The sequence below is a fragment of the Artemia sp. Qi Xiang Cuo genome, chromosome 13, assembly GCF_049724085.1.
Source record: "Artemia sp. Qi Xiang Cuo chromosome 13, ASM4972408v1, whole genome shotgun sequence".
Taxonomy (NCBI): Eukaryota; Metazoa; Arthropoda; class Branchiopoda; order Anostraca; family Artemiidae; genus Artemia; species Artemia sp. Qi Xiang Cuo.
In genome coordinates, this window is record NC_142806.1 from 6,388,015 (window position 1) to 6,410,683 (window position 22,669).

The 22,669-nt window shown below is 35.7% G+C and overlaps 1 protein-coding gene across 1 annotated transcript; it reads left to right on the forward strand.

The window, feature by feature from the left end:
* The first annotated feature begins 408 nt into the window (after positions 1–408).
* On the forward strand, positions 409–22,319 carry LOC148944883 (low density lipoprotein receptor adapter protein 1). The gene is made up of 2 exons (XM_089098717.1): positions 409–514; positions 21,558–22,319. Exons 1-2 carry the CDS (start codon positions 445–447, stop codon positions 22,241–22,243), a joined length of 756 nt encoding a protein of 251 aa, XP_088954843.1. The 5' UTR covers positions 409–444; the 3' UTR covers positions 22,244–22,319.
* The last annotated feature ends 350 nt before the right edge of the window (positions 22,320–22,669 follow it).

Here is a 22,669-nt window from a genome sequence, read left to right on the forward strand (position 1 = left end):
TCACCCCTCCAAAAAAAAATTGGCCATTTCCCTGAAATAAATGACCATCAAAGTGCCTCTCGGAACAAATTGTAATTTTTCGAAGTTGGGAATGTAATATATTTAGTAAGGGGACAGAGAGAAAGAGAGATGAGATGCTAGAAGAAATGAGTGAAAGAGAGAGAGAGCGAAAGAAGGACGAGGAGAAAGATAAAGAGCGAAGGAGAGAAACAAATGATATACAGTTCCTCGAATCTCCTAAAACCGAAAAGGAATAAAAACACCATATGCTTTGAGAATAGTATAAAAACCATGCAAGTAATTTTATATGTCTTAAGGGTTCAAAAGTTCGAAGTAAATTGAGTAATTTAGACTGGCACATTAAATCATAAACAAAGAAGTACATTAAATCTAGATGTTGCCTTTTTTAGGTCAGACCAGCTGACGTTTTTTTAAAGCATCTTCATGGCTGAACTTCAGTCAGACTCGTGGGATCATAGTGATCAAGTCAAAGTGATGGGAGTTAGCGTGACAGGTCTGTACTTACTAATAATCCTTAGTAAATAATCTATATGATTAATTTTATATTATTTTGTATACATAATTGTATATTATAATTTATTTGATATTTAATTAATATTATTATTTAATATATTGTATTATTATATTTTATATTATTTTAATAATTTTTACCCCCCCCCCCCCGCTTATGAGCAAATGCGTAGCCCAAATTATATATTCCCCATGCGTTTTTCCGTTCCTTGATTTCGTCATCGCCGATTCTATTTACGGGTTTAAGGGTTGAAACAAGAATGACACATGGCAAAATACTTGGGATATTTATATATATATATATATATATATATATAATTTGGGCATGTATTTGTACATTAGGAGGGTTGAGGGTAAAGTATAGTGGAACTTCAGTCATAATGTGTTAACTACAATTTTTCTGCATATTATGAAATAAGAATTGTATTCTATCATGTTTCCTTCTCAACAGCCCCAATTTTAGGCTAATACCTTAACTTAAAATCTGCTGATGTATTATAATTTTTGTGGGGGGAGAGGAAGGTGTTAAAATTTTTCGGTGTACTTGTGTGATATAGCCCCGACCTAATACTCTTCATCTAAGTAGAACCTATTTCTCTGACGCTCAATCCTGATGAAATATATCTAAAAATATAAGACAGTTAGAAACAAATTTGGGCTATATTTTTGCATATTAGGGTGGAGGGGGGTAAAGTATAGCCGGTCTGCATGCCTAATGTGTTAGGTATGTATAATACAATTATTCTGCATATTATGAAGTAAGAATAATTTTTTGTTTTCAAACTATCCAAAATGCTTTACCTCCCCCCCCCTATGTGCAAATATGTAGCCCAAATTATATATTTCCCATCTATTCTGTCACTTCTCTTTGTCTTGTCTCACATTAAGGTGAAAAAAACTAACGAAAAAACCGGTTCTACAGTGCTTCAATACATGAATAACTTGAGTGGTCGGGGCTATATCATACAAGTCCGTTTTTTCGGTATTTATTTCTAAGCAAAAATTCGCCCCCCTCCCTAGGTTTAAAAAATATAATTGCTACACCCGTTTCAATTAAAACCTACTGATGCCATTAATAATTAAAATGAAGATAATGAAAAAAGGGCAAATCTTTTATTAAGACAGTGAAATTTACAAGAATAAAACACCAGTTTTTTTTGTTTTTTGTTTTTTTTTTGCAAGAATCTGAATATTTGGATTGACCTCCAAAAGCTTTTATCAAAAGTAAAAAAGGGAAAAAAAAGCCTGAAAGAAATTAGCAAATAAACAAAATGATGAGGATAGAAACACAAAAAAATATGGTACAACAACAAAAAAACACTACAAAATATGAAAGGAACTCATATTTTCAAAAGTATAGTTGTTATTTTTGCATAGCGTTGTTGCATTGGGATTGTGTTTTTGAGTAAAAATCTAGTTTAGGGACTTCTTGTTCTCTTGCAAAGTAGCTGAATTAAGTGAATTAAACGTTGGGGAATGAATCCTAAGACAAAAATATATCCTGAGAAGATATTGGCATGTCACAGTGTCCACTTTTATCCAGGGCTTAATGACAGGTTTTCACCTATCTGAATCCTGAAAAAAAAACATTTAAATTAATTCTGAATTTTCAATCTCTTTTTAATTGGCTTTAGTTTTTGAAAGTGCAATTCCTGTTACTTGAGTAGGATGTTAGCCATATCAAGGTTTTTTTTTCAAATTAAGATATAGATTTACAGATCTCTAGAAACTCAGCAAAAGAGGTTCAGCAAATACATGAGGCCCATAACAAGTTTCTCCTGCCTCGTTTGAGCAGAAGATTTACTTTGCAAGGTTCCTTGTGTGTAACACAAACCTCGTAAAAGATTATTAAAGATCAGTACCCTTTGGAGGGGGAGAAGTGAAGGTTGGCATGTCAAAATACCTTCCTAGTGGACCATTTATTCCCTAGTACCATTCTTGAAAGTTTCATTTGCCCGACTACTACTTTCCAAGATATACAAAAGCCCTTAATCAAGAATACTACCCTTTTGCTCTGCTCATCTTTTTATGTGCGTGTTAATTTGTTTTAGCCTTTTTTTGCTTTTGCAATGGTAATGGTGCAACCTTATTATAAATAATTCATAAATACCCGAACTAATTTCCCAACGATTTCCCCTCCCCACACTCACCTCCCTAGAAAAATTTTCTCCAGTTGTTCTGTGGTCAAATTGTTAATTACTTATATGGAGTATCGCCTCTGGGAGGACACAGGTCACGATCTAAAAGAATTCAATGGAAATTTCCCTTACAGTGTAAATTTGCTCCAAATTAAATAACTAATGCCAAAATACAGACAAAAGGACGGCAACGTATCCTTGAGCCTTTCAGAGTTAACGCATTAGCCTTGACTTCATAAAGAGTGAAGTATGTCCCCTGCATTATTTTTTCCTTGCCAGTTTTTAGAATAAGACAAAGCACAGTTTTTATTATAGAAAAAAAAAGAAAAAACCATTTTTTTTTATTAACAAAGCACAATATAACATCAAAATTAATTTTCCCAGGAGTATATATAGGCTAGTTGTTGGGCCTGGGACAAACTGCTAAATGAAATCAATAAAACAATTAGAAAACAAAGAAATCAAACAAAAATAGCTGAAAGGAAAAAAGTGAAAAATAACGTATATATAAATCAGCAAAACAGGAAAACAAATAACTAAAAAAATGAGGTTAAAATAAAGTGAAAATACCCCCCCCCCCCCAATAAAAAAATCTAAAAAAAAAATCGACAAATTTCTTGAATTTAAAAATTATAATTCAAAAGTATAAGAAAATCAAATATCCCCATACGAGACTAAGAACTAGGGAGGAACTAGGGAGGAGGTTCATTGGAGGGATTTATCAGCAAAGATGCCCACAATGGAGGAGAATCAGATTTTCCATCCATTGATTTAGGAAGCAAACTCTGGCGGATATTTTTTAAGAGCAGCAAGTTGTATTTGACTTCGGGACAAATCTCTGGGGCTAGATTTCTGGTGGCAAGTTTCCCTTTGAGACTTTTTCAGAGGCAAGCTCCTCTTGGGGGACAACTTTTCGGGGGTGATTTTTTTAGGGGTAAATTTTTTCCCATGGTTAGATTTTTGAGAGCTATAATAGTGGCTTTTCCTATTACTTAGTAACCTGATCAAAATTGTCAATCCTGCAAATTGGAAAAGATACAGGTTGCCCCGGATTGGGGTACGATGACGCAAAAAAATGATCCTGAATCTGAAGAGTTTCAGGGACTGTGACTAAAGCAGAAGCTGTTTTCATTTTTATTTCGCATCCCACAAAATATTCATGCCTTATGACATGCCATCTTTTGAATTAGTCCATCTGAACTGTAAAATGCAGTCTAATATATTTTAAAATACAGTCGCAATTTTTTTTTTCGCTCATTTGAAAAATTTATGCCTTGTAATATACCGCCTTTTGTATTACTACCGCTGAACTGCAAAGTGCGGTCTCATACATTCTTGTACACTCTAAAATACAGTCAAATATATTTTTTCATATTTTTCACTCTCTTATAAAGTTTATGCCTTGCAACATACCATCTTTTGAGTTACTTCAGATGAGCTGTAAAGTGCAGTCTCATATGATCTCAGAGATTCTCACATATTTTAAAATGCAGTTACATTTATTTTTTTATTTTTCATATTTTTCACTCTCTTGTAAAATTCATGCCTTGCAACATAATATCTTTTGATTTACTGCAGCCGAGCTGTAAAGTTAAGTCTCATATGTTCTTACATATTTTAAAATGCAGTCACATATACTTTTCTTCATATTTTTTACTGTCTTCTCAAACTTACACCTTGCAACACATCGCCTTTTGAGTTACTGCAGCTGAACTGTAAAGTGCAGTCTCATACATTCTTGTATATTCTAAATGGCAGTCACGTATATTTTTCATATTTTTCCCTCTCTTGTAAAATCTATTCCTTGCAGCTTACTGTCTTTTAATTTACTGCAGCCGAACTGTAAAGTGCAGTCTCATACGTTCTTAAATACTTTAAAATGCAGTCACAAATATTGTCTTCACATTTTTAACTCTCTTCTAAAATTTATGCCTTGCAAGATATCGCCTTATGAGTTACTGCAGCTGAACTGTAAAGTGCAGTTTCGTACATTCTTGTATATTCTAAAAAGCGGTCAAATATGTTTTTTCCATATTTTTCACTCTCTTGCAAAATCTATGACGTGGAGGTTACTGCCATTCGATTTACTGCAGCGAATCTGTGAAGTGAAGTCTCAAATGTTCTTAGATATTTTAAAATGGAGCCACATATATTTTTCTCCATGTCTGTTTCTCTCTTCTAAAATGTATGCCTTGCAACATATTGCCTTTTGAGTTAATGCAGCTGAACTGTAAAGTGCAGTCTCATACATTCCTGTATATTCTAAAATGCAGTCGCATATGTTTTTTTCATATTTTTCACTCTCTTGCAAAATCTATATCTTGCAATTTACTGCCTCTTGATTTACTGCAGCCGATCTGTAAAATGTAGTCTCATACGTTCTTAAGTAGTTTGTAAAAAAAAAAGTTCAGTACTTTCTTACATACTTTAAAATGCAGTCACATATATTTTTCTTCACATTTTTAACTCTCTTCTAAAATTTATGCCTTGGAACATGCTGCCTCTTGACTTACTCCAGCTGAACTGTAGAGTGCAGTCTCATTTGTTCTTAAATATTTTAAAATGCAGTCCACTACTACTACTACTAATAACAACTCATCGCAGCACCAAGCCGCCTGAGGCCAACACAGCTACGCACGCTCCTCCTCCACCCCAATCTATTCAAAGCCTCCCTTTTTACACCCGCCCACGAAGTTCCCATTTCCTTTAAATCTTTCTTTATGACGTCCTCCCACCCCAGACGGGGACGACCTGCTTTCCGTTTAGCTCTAGATGGTTGGCCGAAAAGAACAATCTTCGGCAATCTGTCATCCTTCATCCGCACAACATGCCCTAACCACCTCAACCTTTCTTTCATTATAGACCTAGAAAGCGGTATTGAACCACATTTTTCGTATAGCCTATTGTTTGAAATACGGTCAGTCAGCCGGGTACCCAGAACAATCCTTAAGCAATTTCTCTGGAAAACATCTAGCAAATCTTCATCTGCTTTTCGGAGCGCCCATGCTTCAGAGCCATATTTGGCCACTATCATTATTGTAGCTTCTAATATTCTAATCTTGGTTTCCAGAAATATCTTCCTATCCTTCCAGACTTTTTTTAACTGTGAAAAAACACCCCGAGCCTCGGCTGTTCTACATTTATCATCTTCCCTGATCCCACCATCTTTACTACTAATACTACCAAGGTAAGTGAAGCTGCCCACCTGATCAATCTTTTCATTACCCAGCGTCACCTTTTCATCTTCACTTATTCCTAGCCTTAGTGACTTAGTCTTCCTAACATTAATTTTCAAACCAATACTAGCACCCTGAACTCGCAAACCTCTAAAACTTCATTCATTTTGCTCACACTTTCATCTAGGATGGTTAAATCATCAGCATAATCCAAGTCCAGGAGACTTTTTCCTCCCCTCTTGATTCCGTGGTCTCCCATTGCCTTTCCTGTGCCCCTTAATACAAAGTCCATCAAAATAATCCATATAAAGGGGGGATAGAACACAACCCTGCTTAACTCCTGATTTAATACAAAACCAGCTGCTAACCTCATTTCCTACCTTAACCGCAGCAGTGTTACTCTCCTATATAACATTAATCACTTTATTGTGTTTATATCGTACGCAATACAAACATAATACCTTTACTAAAGCTCCTCTATCAACAGAATCGAACGCTTGCTCATAATATATAAGACTAAGGACCAAAGGTGTTTGAAAACTCAGGCACTTCTCAATTATTAGCCTAAGAGTGAAAATTTTGTCGACACATCCTCTACCTTTTGTAAAACCGCACTGCTCTTTTCTTAAAACTTTGTCTACGGCATCTCTCAGTCTAAAAAGTATCATATTACTAAGCAATTTGCCACCTACAGAGACCAGACTAATGCCTCGATAATTACCACACTCAATTTTATCACCTTTCATATAAAGTGGCTTAATTAAGGTTTTCCGCAAATCTTTAGGTACTTCCCCTTTTTCAAAAATCATATTAATAATCTTCAATAACTTATTTCTAACCTCAGAGCCACCATATTTAAGAAACTCATTTACCACCCTATCAGCACCTGGAGCCTTATTATTCTTTAATCCTTTTAGTACTGTTGCTAAATTCCTCCTCACAAAACAAATCTTCCTTCACATCCAAGGTATCACAAAATGCAGTCACGTATATTTTTTCATATTTTTCAATGCCATGTAAGACTTATGCTTTGTAGCATACCGCCTTTGGCATAACTGCAGCTAAGCTGTAAAATAGGGTCTTTCGGTTGAGCTGCATTTCAGAAGATAAGAAAAATATAATTAAAAAGTTCATTTCAAATAAAATTTCAATTCATAAATTTATTAGTGAGAGGCAGCTAAATAATCGATGAGTAAATTTCACCGAAAAAAGTACCAAGGGCAATGAAAATGAAATCTGATTGTTTGAATTGGTTAAATTGAAAGTTACACAACCTTAAAAAATCCTAAAAAGTAGAAACATCGGGAATAAGATATTTAATTTATGCAGTTGCGGTACCAAATATAAGAAAAAGAAACGTGGGAACAAAATCAGCAAAAAATAAGCTAAAAAACATATGTTACCAAACAGCTTGGGAAGTTGTAGCTTTCGTTTAAAGGTAAAGCTGTCTCTGGGGATCGGCAGATTTTTAATCTTTGAATTTTTACGGACAAAAACGTTGTCAAATTTAACAAAGTAGTAACTTTGTAAAATTTCCCGCATTCTTCTTATGATAGGATACAAAAGCTATGTTCTAAAATAATTTCACGGCTTTAATTTCCTACCAAAAGAAGATGCACGTTTTAAAAGGTAAGAATCTCAGGGTTGCCAACTTTTTGGTCAATGAATATGTCCCTTGAGCATCCAAAAATGTGTACTTTTCAGCCAAATTATGTCCATATTTTGTCTATAATATGTCCATAATATGTCCATCTTGAAATTTCAGAAACTAGTTTTTTTGCGACTTGAAAACCTCTTTCAATGTGGTCAGTTAACATAGAATATAATGAAAACGAAAAAGATTTATTTAGTTCATCCATAAAAATGAACTAGTGTCAAAGCACAAAAGTCATGAAAACATGTAAACAGCAAAAAACTATTTTTCGGAGCTTAAGGCTCATCTTCCTACGAGAGTTCCGTTTGACAGGTATGGTGGGCATGAGGGTCAGCATTTTCACTTCTCTTGGTAGCTTTTTGCCAATCAGAGTATTTCTTGCGCATATCATAAGGTACAATCCAGGAGTCAAGCGACGTTACCGAGCGCTAGGTAAGATTCTTAGCCCTTGAATCAGGGAGTTGACATCCCCAAAGGCATAATTACTGGACCTTTGAACAATGCTGAACAAAATAGATGTCTACAAATTCTGATTGGATGCTGGTTTTCGGAGCTGATAGGTGCGGGGGGGGTTGCCCTCAAACCACTTTTGACGCTTATAAAGGGCACTAAACTTCAATTAAATAAGCCCCATCTGAGGCTTATACGACTACCCATTCCATAAAACCTTATATGCCCCTGGGGCATAACTTACAACCCTTGTTCGCGGCTCTTATGGGTTGTGTAAACGCTGAGGGCATTGTTCTATGTTCTTTGGACCATTTTTAACAAAATATTTATCTCAAAATTTATGTTGGATACATCATGGGAAAAGAATACGTGTGTGGAGGGGGTGGCTCCACCCCTCTCCACCAAGGTTGGAGGGGGGAGCTTACTCCAAGGGTGGCCCGGCCCTTGTGTTTCAAGAATAGTTCTTAAAAAATTAGACCAAAGGTCGAACATTAGTGTAGAGAAGGTGGTAGTGAGGAAGGAATAGCCCCCGTCATATACGGAATAATTTCTGTACGTTTTAAGTTTTAATGTCACTCTTTACTTTAGGTAGAAAAAAACTAGTTTTTGCATTTATTTTCGATAGTTTTTCAGATAATCACAGGAAATCTATCCCCTCTGTTGAAGATTTCCCAACGAAGAATTCCTCTATATAAAATTCCTCCCATGTAAAATTCTTCCGCCGGGAATTTACCCCCGGACAATTCCATCCACGCAGCGAATCCTTCCAAGAAAATTTTTGCTTAAGATTCTGCCTGAAAAATACTCCTTACCCTACTTTTAGTTGATGAAAGACGTATTCATTTAGTTTCTGATCCTTTTTAAGGTCATTGGGGAATATCCCTGTTTGGAAAATACCTCCCTTGGGAAACTTATCCCCCAGGAATTTTCCATGGATAATTTCTCCTGGTTATAATTCCCCTCTGGAAATTTTCCCCGTGGAAAATCCCCCTACCCAAAAAAAGATCCCAAGAGAATTCCAACTCCGCTGAAAACTTCCCCCTGAGACTTCCCTCAGAGTGTCTCTACATGCACAATGGGATCAACAACGAGAAAAAAGACAAATAACAAACATTCTGTATACAAATTCAGGTAAATTTTTCCCATGTAAAATTTCCCCTGAAAAGTTCACCCCCAGAAACTTCCATCGCAATGAGAAATTCTCCACATAGAAAATCCATTCCCAGAAGATCTCCTTCCTCCCTTGGAAAATATCGGTATGCTTCCCTATAAGAAAATACTATATGTAAACAATGGGCAAATTTCATAACTTGCGGCCCTTCCTCTGGTGGTTCTGAGGGGTCATGTCATCTTCAAAAACATATCTATTGTACCTTTCAACAATACTGAACAAAATAGCTATCTCAAAATTTTGATCAGACGACTTTCAGGAAAAAAGGGCGTGGGACGGGGGCTAGTTGTCCTCCAATTTCTTGGTGACTTAAAAAGGACACTAGATCTTTTAATTTTCGTTTGAACGAGCCGTCTTAAGAAATTCTAGTACCATTGGTTCGATATGATCACCCCTGGAAAAAGCATCAACAACAAATAAACACGAATCAGTGATGCTTCTTCTGGCAAACACTATAAAATTTCATTTTTATAGATAGAAGCTTGGAACCTCTACAGTGGGATTCTCTGATACGCTTAATCTGATGGCGTGATTTCCATTAAAATTCTTTGACTATCATGGGATGTTTTTCAACTTTTTCAAAAATTTGGCAAATTTTCTCATGCCACTAATGGGTAACACTATATTTAAAAAATATTATATATTTGGAATCAGCACAATAAGCTAATTTTTTGTACATCCATTGATATCAAAATTGATTCCACATCATAAAGAATCTAATTTTGTTCGTTTGCTAACTTTTCATTTTCAGTTAGTAATACTTGATAATTAGATAGAAATTATTGCCTGACTATTGGAGGCTGGAAGCGATTGTTAACTAAAAAGGTGCCTGCTTGCCTATTATCTTGACTGTAGCGTAAAAGCAAGGAGAAATAAAATTGTTTATAGATGAAAGAATACAAACTTATACAGAATTTAAAAAGTATTTGCAAATAATTGTCTGCGGGAAAGAGCAAGCAACTCCGAAAAATAATAACGTTCGTAAAAAAATAACGTCTGTAAAAAATTCGTAGGAAATAAGTAGTTAAGTAAATTTAGTGCTAGACAAGTAGTTTTAATACTGAAGTGGTGAAAAATGACATTTTTTTTTACAAAAATATGTACCCAGCGGGGAAATATTCTATTTTGTGTCATAAATTTGCAAAATATGTTCCTTTTATTGTCCAACTTTCTAAAATATGTCTCTTTTTTGCGCTATTATGTCATTGTGTCCCGTCACACAGGAACAGTGATGCCAGATGCCTGATTTTAGATAGCGCACCAAGGGAAGCGAAAATGCGCCATCGGCACATTTTCGCTCTATATTTTTTGGGTGGAGTTCGAAATTCAGGGTAAATTAGATCTTGCAGGGATGAGTGCAAATAAAAAACCAAACCGAAAATTCAGAAAAAATGTTACCAGATAGTATGAATTTTGCTTTTCAGAATACTAGAACTAAAAATTGGTAGGATTCAGTCTTCACAGATAGATTTCGGCACCATATTCCGCAATCTAAAACAGTGAAGCATTTTTGACTGATTATATGAAATCTAAAACAGTGAAGCATTTTTGACTGATTATATGCACTTTTGTGGTCTGTTCTCAGTCTTTGGCTTGACAAGTAAGCTATTTTCCTTAGGTATCTGGTATGTCAGAGAATTAAATAAAAAAGGAAATTAAAGAAGATCTAACAAAAAAAAAAAAAAACACTTGCCAATATCTAAGGTAGTATTTTACATTTCTTTCTGGCTAATATGCTGAATTATTCCCTATCAACAATAGAAATTGTGATTAAAGAACTAAAAAAAGAAATAGGTATTCAGTATACAGGTCTTGCAATACAGATAAATTATAAGAAAACGTGGAAGTTAAAGGCGCATTTGATAAACATAAAGATAACTAATAGATAGGATTTTCTAATGTAGAGCTAAAGAGACGCATGATCCTTAAGGTCACATCTCTCCAAATTGTCATTTAGGTAAGTGACATCAAAGTTTACTTCTTTATACAATGTTTTTAAGACATTGCAATTCTAAGCATCAAAAATTATACATTCTCAAACTTAGTTATGAGAAAAAAATGTTTCGTAGCTTTCAAAATATAAATTAGAATGACAAGAACGATAAGAAATTAGACCGGCCGTTATTAATGCAACTATCTATAAAATTGTAGGCTAAATACAATGTTCTTAGATTTAGTCATGAAACACAAGCCAAAGACATACTTATGAGACTAAATTACACTTGTTAAGGTCCTTCAACAGTTCTGATTGTTATTTTATTTTGTTTTCCTTTTAATGAACTTAGAATTAGTTTTGTACATTTTTTAATCATATATTGTATTTATCTTCGACTAGTATTCAAGATCATTTTCAAAGTTAAACAACAAACCCTCCTTCTACATTGCCCAAAATTTCCTCAAGAGTTTTATCTTCATTTTTATTGTCATTGGAAGGTTTTTTTGATGTCATACATGTCAATGATATAATATCTATTCAACATAACGGGTGTAGGATCAAAGTCCTTGCAGAACTTTCCCTGGCAATTTCGCCTAAGTCGGATGGTCACAGTAGAGTTAAGCATCTTAAGGTGCATCCTGCTTCGAATTTTGTACTTGACAAGATTCATAACAGAAAACACTCTCTCGACAAAGGGGTTGCTGATGGGTGGGCTTAAGACAGAAAGAGCTGCTTGAGCTAAGTCAAACAAAGGTCAGCTTTTCCGACTCTTTTCTGTATTTTTTTTTATTAAAATTTGACCACTTTCCTATTTGGTTCTTCACGCGGATAATCAAAAATTTAGGTCGTCATGGAGCCTTGAATGCAATATGAGAATTTATACGGGGTTCTGAAAATGCCGCCTGTCTTTATAGATAGATTCCTGAATATGTCAGTAAACACTCGCCATCAAAATTATGAGATTTGTCATTGTTATTGTGAAGGCAAAACACGCCCCTTTTGCGCCGAATTTTTTTGACATGCGTAAAATTGGCACAATGCACCAATTTGAAAAATTCAATGCGCAATTAATTCAAAAAAGCACCAAATGGCACAAATGCGCGCTACCTGGCAACTATGCACAGGAATATGTTCTTTGGATATAAGATATGTCCAGTTGGCAAACGTGATGAGTCTCCATTGCAAAATTTCCCGTTATCTCCTTTAAAGTAGGCCTAAAAAAACTACCCTCCCGAAGATTATGAGAAATTTTACGTTTGACCGGGTAAGATTAAGAAATGATACAGCCATGTTCTGAATCTAATTACATATTCTGTATTTGTCACGTCATGTTATACTTATAATATGTAATAAATTAAATACATACAAATAGTTTAAATATACATTTCACTATAACAAGTTTTTATATAAAATATTTTTCATAATACAATATTACAAATTTTTGCATAAAAACAGACGTGTAATAATTAAAATGCATATATTGGAAATACGAAAGAAAAAACAAGGATTATTTAGGAATTACCCTGAAACCCGATTCCTTTGATGTTTATATCGTTACGATAAACTCTTTTTGGGGGGTTTTGGTTGTAATTAGCTGGAGTAAATTATTACATAAACTCATAATAACGAACTGTGTGATTCTTCTTGGGTTTGTGTTTTTTTTCCTTCTTTTCTTTTAATAATTAAAAAAAACTATTTCCACAAAATCAGTCTTTCAAAGAAAAGTGGAAAAGTCGATTAAACCAAAAGTGAGCAGAACTAAATCTAAGAAGTAAAAGATCACATCTTTTATCTTGGCCTTAATACTTATTTTTTAGCTAGGATAAAATTATTACCAAAATATTATCTTAAGCTCGAAAGAGCCAAGGAAAAAAAGAGGAAAAAAAATTATTCAAAAACAACAAAATACCATAGAAACTAAGTAAAGAGAAATATGGCAATGCACATCAGAGTGTCAAATACGTAGAATAATCAATGCCAAAAATTAAAAGAAATTAGTAAAATATAGTACAAAAAATTGCCGTTTCTAAAAATGAATCAACTATACTTGACACAATACATGGCAAAAAAAGATTAGCAAATTCAAATTTTCATTTTAACATTCACAATTAAATAAAAAAAATCTTGCCCGCTGGAGATAACCCTATGAGGGTTTAATTCATCTAACATTTCAGTTACTTAAACGAAAACATTTCTTTTGTACTTTTGTATGGAAAATTTCCTTCGGGTAAAAATGGGTATTTTAGTCTAGGCAGAACAAGGGAGGTGAATCCCTAAGAACGGAATGATTAGGGGAAAGTAAATTTGTTCAGGAGTTATGGAGGACAATAAACGTAAAGCGTAATCAAATTTTTATCCTTATTTTCTCAAGAATTAATCAAAATCTCAAGAATTAATCTTGCTTTCTAAAAGCCAGAATATAATTTGTACTTTACTGAAAAAATTCAAATGAATTTACTGAAAAAAATGTGCATTGTCAGTTTAATACACATACACCGATATTTAATCCTTTGAATCTTCACTAATTATTGATTTCTTAAAGTTTTAAATAGGAAAAACATTGGAAAGATTTTTTTCAGTAAAGTACAAATTATATTCTGGGTTTTAGAAAGCATAGGGTTTAGAACCTTACTAAAATTAATTATTGCTCGTTTTGAGTTTGACTCATTTTAATTTCTGTTTAATTGGGTTTCATTTATTTATTGATACTGATTTGTGGTAGTTGTATGCTTGGTAAATTATTTGATTCTATTTTTGTTCATTTTTGGTTTAGTGGAGATCTTTACTTTTTTTGAAAAATTTTTTTTGTGCAAAATGTTTTCTTGATTAATTTCTGTTCATTTTATAATGACATAGTCTTTTTCAGGGAGAAAGACTGAAACTCTTCTGAAGTTAAACAACCATCCCTTCAATAAAAAATTTCAAGGGCAATAACCCTTTCGAATTCCAATCGATTGTCTTTCTGAAATTTGTACGACAACACTTTCTATAAAAAAGATTATATGCTCCCAGGGTATATCATACAACCTTAGCCCTGAGGGCTGTGGGGGGGGGGTTTCATCCTCAAAGGCCTAATTTCCAGAGCTTTCAACCACATTCAACAAAATGGCTATCTGAAAATCTTGATTGGATGTGTTTGGGGAAATGGTGGGCGTGAGAGGAGGGTTAGTTAACCTTCAATCACTTTCGACTATTAAAAAGGGCACTAGCACTCTCAATTTCCAACTGAATAAGCCTTCTTTTGAAATTTCTATCTATAAAACAAACCTTAAATGCCCTCAGGGCATAACTTACAACCTTTGCCCTTGGGGCTCTGGGGGAGTTGTCATCCTCAAATATATAATTTCCAGAACTTTCATCTCAAAACTTTTATTGGATATGTTTGGAGAAATGGTGGGTGTGAGAGGGGGGTTAGTTGCCCCACAATCACTTTCGACTATTGAAAAGGGCACTAGGCCTTTCAATTTCCAATTGATTGAGCTCTTTTTCAAGTTTCTACGATAAAGCTTTCAATAAAAAACATTATATACCCCCTGGGTATAACGTAAAACCTTAGCCCTGAGGGCTCTGGGGGGAGTGTCATCCTCAAAGACCTAATTTCCAGAAATTTCAACTACATTGAACAAAATGGCTATCTGAAAAATTATGATTGGGCGTGTTTGGGGAAATGGTGGGAGTGAGAGGGGGGTTAGTTACCCTCCAAACACTTTCGACTAATAATGAGGGCACTAGCCATCTCAATTTCCACTTGAACGAGCCCATGAGCCCCTTTCAAAGTTTCTACGACAACACTATCTATAAAAACCTTATATGCCCCAGGGTATAACGTACAACCTTTGCCTTGGGGGCTCTGGGGGGTTTGTCATCCTCAAATAAATAATATCCAGAACTTCCAACTACGTTGAACAAAATGGATATTTCTATACTTTGATTAAATGTATTTGGGGAAATAGTGGGCGTGAGAGGGGAGTTAGTTGCTCTTCATTCACTTTTTACTATTAAAAAGGGCACTAGCATTTTCAATTTCCAATCAAATGATCCCTTTTTGAAGTTTCTACGACAAAACTTTCTATAAAAACCTTATAAGTCCTAGGGCATAACTTACAACCCTTGCCTTGAGGGTTCTAGAGGATTATCATCTTCAATGACCTAATTTCCAGAATTTTCAACTACGTTGAACAAAATGGATGGCTCAAAATTTTGATTGGATGTATTTGGGGGGTTAGTTGCCCTTCAATCACTTTTGACTATTAAAAAGGGCACTAGCCGTTTCAATTTCCTATCAAATGAGCCCTTTTTGTAGCTTCTACAACATCGCTTTCTTTGAAACCTTATATACCCCCGGGGCTTAACTGACAACCCTTGCCCTGACGACTCTGGGGGGGTTGTCGTCCTCGATGACATAATTTACAGAACTTTCAGCTACGTTGAAAAAATGGCTATCTCAAAATTTTGATTGTATGTGTTTGGGGAAATGGTGGGTGTGAGAGGGGGTTAGTTACCCACCAATCATTTTCAACTATTAAACAGGGCACTAGCCATTTCAATTTCCAGTCGAGTTAGCCCTTTTTGAAGTTTCTACGACAAATCTTTCTATAAGAACCTTATATGCCCCCAGGGCATAACTCACACCCCTTGTTCTGAGGGCTGTGGGGGGGGGGGTGTCATCCTTAAAGACCAAATTTCCAAAACTTTAAACTACGTTGAAGAAAATGGCTATCTAAAAATTTTGATTGGATGTATTTGGGGAAAAGGTGGGTGTGAGAGGGGGGTTAGTTGCCCTCCAATCACTTTCGACTATTAAAACAGGTACTAGCCTTTTGAATTTCCAATTGAATGAGCAGTTTTCCAAGTTTCTACGACAAAGCTTTCAGTAAAAACCTTAATACCCTCAGGGCATAACTTATAACCCTTGCCCTGAAGATTGTGGGGGGAGTGTCCTGCTCAAAGATATAATTTCCAGAGATTTCCACTGCGTTGAACAAAATGGCTATCTCAAAATTTTGATTGGGTGTGTTTGGGGAAATGGTGGGCGTGGAAGGGGTGTTAGTTGTCTTCCAGTCCCTTTCGACAATTAAAAAAGGCACTAGACATTTCAATTTCCAATCCAATGAGCCCTTTTTGAAGTTTCTACGACAACACTTTCTGTAAAAACCTTATATGCCCCCAGGGCATAACTTACAATCCTTGCCCTGAGGGCTCGGGGGGGCTATCATCCTCAAAGAGCCAATTTCCAGAAAATTCGACTACATTGAACAAAATGGCTGTCTCAAAATTTTGATTGGATGTGTTTGGGGAAAAGGTGGGTGTGAGAGGGGGGTTAGTTGCCCCCCAATTACTTTCGACTGTTAAACAGGGCACTAGCACTTTGAATTTTCAATCGAATAAGCCCTTTTTGAAGTTTCTACGACAAAGCTTTGTATATAAACCTTATATGCCCCCAGGGCAAACTTATAATCCTTGCCCTGAGGGCTGTGGGGCGAGTGCCCTCCTCAAAAACGTAATTTCACTTTGGAAATCAACTACGTTGAAAGAAACGGCTGTCTCAAAATTTTGATTGGATGTGTTTGGGGAAATGGTGGTCGTGGAAGAGGTGTTAGTTGCCTTTCAATCACTTTCGACTGTTAAAAAGGGCACTAGCCATTCCAATTTTCAATCGTATGAGCCCTTTTCGAAGTTTTTACGACAACTCCTTCGATACGAAGTGCCCTGGCCAAAACCAAAAAGAAATAAATAAAAAAAACATTGTGCCCACATCGTTCTTTACTTAGGCAGCGTTATTGTGCTGCCTATGATAACGTGGATACTAGATTAGCTCTTCAAAGGAGGATATTGCAAACAACTCAACCTCAATTAAAGATTGCTTCCGGGCATCTTTTTTTGACTGCCTCTTTTCCGTCCAAACAAATATGATCTAAACAGAAAAGATTTGTAACGAAATAAAGCAAGGATAATCACAGCCAGTGAAAAAATAGGAGAAGAATGCAATGCAAATATTTTAGTCGCTCAAATGCAAATATTCCGCTCAAATGTCCTCGGTGCAGAATTAAGAATAGAAAACAAAAAAGACAGATAAAGGCCCAGAAAAAAAATACGAAAAGAAAAACAATAAAACAAATATAAATATTAAATTGGCCCTTTCTAAGCAATGATGAGAGGGCAACGGAATAAAATCCGATATTGAATGGCTATTCAGTCTTTCGAATACAAATTTATTATATGCATGGCTTTTTTTTCAACGCGAATTGCTCACAAGGTATAGTATTATCTGAGATCCGATTAAGGTGCGAAATATTATTTTGGGAAGAAAAACACGAAAGATCGAAATATATAAGTTGATTATAATGGGGCTCAGAGAAGTTTCTTCAATATCGCTACTACGGTCGACTTTTTGTGGATATGTTTCTAGATTTCAAGTGCCTCCTTGAAACTCACATTTAAAAATTGAAACAAATTACATAGCTTTTTCAACTCCAGCGAGGACATAAAAAGCTCTATTCTTGGTAGTGGTGTTTATAGGGTCCCCTGTTCCTGTGGTTGCTTCACACCACACCAAACCAAAACCAAAAACCAAGGCCGTATCCTGGGCGATGATTAGGGAGCTTAAGCCCCTTTCCCCCGAATTTTTTTCCAACTCGCAAAAACACAAAAAAAATTAAAAAAATTTTTTTATGGGTTTTTAAAGTCTCCCCCCCCCCCAAAAAAAAATCCTGGATGCGGCCCTACGAAATAAACGTGCTAAACATGATAAGAAATAAATCAAAATATAACACATAATAAAGAGTGAAACTTACCAGTTCATATATTGAAAAGCTAGCTCCACCAGAGTAGCGGGGGGGGGGGGGTGGTGGGACGGGTGTCATCCTCAAAGACATAATTTTCAGACCTTTCAACTACTTTAAGCAAAATGGCTATATAAAAATGTTGATCGGAAGTGTTTGGGGAAATACTGAAGGTGGGGAGGGGAGGGGGCATTTGCCCTCTGATCACCTTCAACTGTTAATAAGGGCAATAGCCCTCTCAATTTCAATCAAATAAGCCCTTTTTGAAGTTTCTACGACAACATTTCTGTAAAAACCTTATATGCCCCCAGGGTATAAATTACAACCTTTTCCCTTGAGAACTTTGGGGTGGGGGTATCATCCTCAAAGACATAACTTCCAGGCCTTTCAAATACGTTTTACAAAATGGCTATCTTAAAATTTTGATTGGATGTGTTTCGGGAAATGGTGAGCGTGGGAGGGGGGTTATTTGCTTTCCAATCACTTTCGACTATTGAAAAGGGTCCTAGCCCTTTCAATTCCCAATCTAACGAGCCCTTTTTGAAGTTTTTACAACACTTTCTATAAAGAACCTTATATGCCCCGAGGCATACCTTACAACTCTTGTCCTGAGGGCTGTTGGGAGGGAAGGGGGGTTGTCATCCTTAAAGACATAATTTCCGATCCGATAAAAGGACCCATCAAAAATTAGGAAGGGGATTATCAGAACGTAAATCTTCAATCGATTAAGCCATGAATCTACATCAAAGGCCCAAGAGCTCTGATTCCGCTTTGGCTAAAGAAGTCTATGATAGCCCACACAACTTAATTTTGTTTGATAACACCACCATTATTGCCCCCGTCAAAGGTCTCATGCAAAGTGGTGTGAATTGAGGAGACGGGGCATATGCCCTCTAGATCCCCCTAGGTTTGTATAAGACAACCTTTTTTGGGGGTATTTTCGTTAAAAAAGACCTTTTTTTGTATTTTTGTTGAGAAAATTGAAAAACCGACAAATTGGCCACCGTAGATTCTGGAAATTATATTTTGCCCCCTCCCCCTAAACTTTCGTGAATTGACGCCAATGTCCATGCAAGTTTTCAGGGAGGCAGTTCAAAAAGAAGTACTGCCACAAAGATAAAATAGAAAGGTTGAAGGTCTTGGTGGAGGTTAATATTGGATTTTGGCATTTGGCAATTGCCTTGTCAAGTTGCCAAGAATTTGCCAAAATCTGTTTTTAAATTAATTTATTCGTTTTTCTTTTTTTTTTGCATGTTCACTCATTTCAATTTTACACTTTGCAGCAAAAGTATGCCATTAAAATCAAGGGAAAAAACGTCATTGATTGATTACTTGCCATAACTTGTAAATGAATGTGTGAAAACAAGTATTAGGTTTTATTTTGTGCTGGAGACGTCTACGAAAACGTCTAGAAGGAACGTTTTTGTTTTAGGATAAAATTTACATTTTTTGGTAATAAGTGATTTACCGTAAAATGAAAATTTTCTTCTGAAATATTTTCAGTTGCTGACGATGGTATGAATATCGCTGTCTTAGTAGTTATACTGGGATTGACAAATTGCAATTAACTAAACTTTTCTGTTGTTATTTACCATAAAACGTAATTTTCATTCCAAGTAGTTTCAGTTATTGACGATGCTGAAAGTGGATAAATATTTTAAAACTAATCCGAAAGTGGCGTCGATCACATTTAGGGTCCATTAATGTGTCATTTTGTATTTTGCAAAAGTGAATAAACATTACGTAGGAAGTAGTAAGTAGGATAACTATACGTGTCTCCAGGGATGTCTATGGGGGCAGTTGAACCCATCCCCTCCTAGATTGTTTGTTTCCCCGTCCCTGGATTTCGAAAAGTACAATTTGGGTATTTTCATTGAAAAAACAACAAAACAACCCCAAACCACGTCAATTTTTAACAAAAATTTTGCCTCACCTTCTATATATTCGTTAATTGGTTCCCATGCGTGTTTCTTAATCCCATATAGTTTAAAGCGCTTTTCATAATTCTTAAAAACCTTTGTAAACTCTGTTGGTCAATTTTTATGGCCTGTTTCGGTTCATTTTAATCACAGTAGACAGAATATACCAGTAAGCTTATCGCAGATCATTTCTGGTCTTCGTTCTCAGTGCGAACAAAAAGCTCCTCCCACTTATTTCTGCATTAGCGAGGATGCTGGTTAGTCTGTTTCCGATTGTTTCAATGCACTTTGATGTAAAAAATCGTAAATAGACTAACCAGCATTCCCGCTAATCTGACTTCGCCTATGTTTATATCTGCAAAAACGTTCTCCGGAGCACTCGCACCCCGGTCCGGGTTTTTATAATGGATGAGATAGAGAATGATCATACTGCTAATTCTATAAACTGTGATTTTAATAATCAGCCGTCAATTTATTTCGGTACTCTTTCATTAGCTGGACTCTTTTTATATCTCAAACTCGAAAAACGTTGAAAAACCCGTTTTTCAACAAGATGATACAAGACCCCGCTGTATAGATAGCGTGGTTTTAATCACGTATACGATATTTAAAGTGTTGTTTTTTGGTTGTTTTTTTTTTGGGGGGGGGAGAGGTACCTAGGTTAGATTAGGTTACGTATTTACTATAAGCTCTGCTTTGCCCCCACCCTAATGTGTAAATATATGGCCCAAATTTGTTTCTAAACTATTATATAGATATCCTATTTTATTTTATTTCATTAGCATTAACCAAACTAGCACTATATAAAAGAGTCCAGCTAAAGAAAGAGTACCTTTATTTCAGTTTGGCTTAGTTCTATGTAAATTGTCAAAAAATTGCACAGTAGTTCTATTTTATTGAAATGAATGCAAATATAAAACAATCTAGGCTGTAATATAGCTAGGGGAAATTGGGGAGCTGGGGCGATCAATTACGCAGAGGAAAGAAAAAAATTTGAATTAAAAGTAGATTTGAAAAAAAAGACTGATTTGAAAACGGACTTGCTTTGTCTATTGTAATATTCATCCCTCAATTTATCAATCAACTTAGATTGTCTGTATGTAACCTATATTGTGCAAAAATTATAATTCTTCAGCCCAAATTCTTAAATACGTTGCGCTTAATAAAATAGAATAAAACTTTTCCCGTCTTCCCGTACTTTTCACGTACGGAAATACTATAAATTAGGAAAAATAGTCTAATCAAAGCATTGTGTATTGTCAGCAAATTGTAATTACCTTACGCTTTGCCTCTAGTCGCCTAGTATTTAAAATTTTTCTTTTTAGGGACAATAATTAGAAATATCAGGAAAGACCCAAAATTCTAGACATTTTCAATCATTTTTGGTCGGTTTATTGAAATTCAAACCAGCAATTTATCATGTTTTAGTCTAGGGGAGGATCCAGGATTTTTTTTAGGGTGGGAGGCTTAAAATAGGTTGATCCGAAAATAAATTAGGGGGGGGGGTTGCAAAATAGATTGATCCGATAGACTTGCGTTAGGAGCAAGTTTAGTTAACGCAAACTTGAGTTAATTAAATAAATTACACTACTTTAGACTACGCTAGGGGGGGCACCCCCGCGCTCCCCCCTTGGATCCGCCACTGTTTTATTTTTAATTGATTTGGATCCTGAATAAATGAAGGTTGACTCCTGTTCACTTTTTCACTTTTTTGCTGATTGTTTCATTTTTAAGGCTTGCGTTTTGTTTAGGTAATTTATTTCAAGTCACAAAATTAAATTAATTTATTGACTGTTTCAGAAAGTTCATTAACGATGCCAGAATCATTAAAAATGCGGCATCACGACCCAAGTCGAAAGAAGAGATATTCGAACGGCAGCTTAGTATCAATTGACGGTCCGAAAACTATGAATCAAGAGCCTTTATCACCGGATGATGTTAACTTACCCCAGTCGTTTGTTGTGAAGTATCTCGGCAAGCGCGAAGCTCGAGGACTGTGGGGCATAAAAAATACGCGAAAACCAGTGGATGAATTGGTAAATGACGCAAAGTCCTTGAAACCAGGGCAGCAGCTTCCTCACATTCAGCTAAAAGTTTCCGAAGAAGGTGTTGTGCTCAGCGATCTGCCGCAGAATGGGAATAAAAATTTTACTGCTGGTTTATACCCAATCGATATTGTCTCGTATGGTGTGCAAGATGTGGTGTATACACGCGTGTTTGCAATGATAGTTGTAACAGAAACTGCTGCCTCTGGTGCTGCACTGCGTGATGGACGGTTTCCTTTTGAATGTCATGCGTTCGTTTGCGACAGCCGTATTAGTGCAAAAAGGTTAACGTTTGCTTTAGCAACGTCTTTTCAAGCTTATAGTCGTGTTGTGGCAACAAAAGGCGAAAAAGTAAAGCCAAAAAAATTTGCTATTGATTTGAGACCTCCTGAGGTAATTGCAAATGAAATGGAGGGAGACGAGGAAGATTCTGAGGCATGATTTATATGTGATTCTTTTTATAGTGTTTTTTTTAACGATATTATTTACCCTATGTTTTAATAAAAGTGTAAGTAGTTAAAAATTTCTATTTCAGTAACTGCAGGTACACATTAACGCTACAAACCTGAAACGTGATCTTCCCTATTAACTTTTTCTACTTCCTTTTCAGTTCCAGTTTCTTGAAAAAAATGTAGAAATGATACAGTTTTTATATAAGCCTATCCTGATTTTTTACATAAGCCTGGAGCCCGTACCCCCAGAAATCCTAAACATTCCACAATTTCTGGCCATTTATTATTTGGCTTGTCCAAAAGACATGTTTCTTAATGATTCCCCCACCCTAAAAAAAATCAGGTGAGAGTACCCCATGGAATGAACAACCCCCACAACAGCACCCTTAGATTCCTAATCCAAGCATGCTTACCT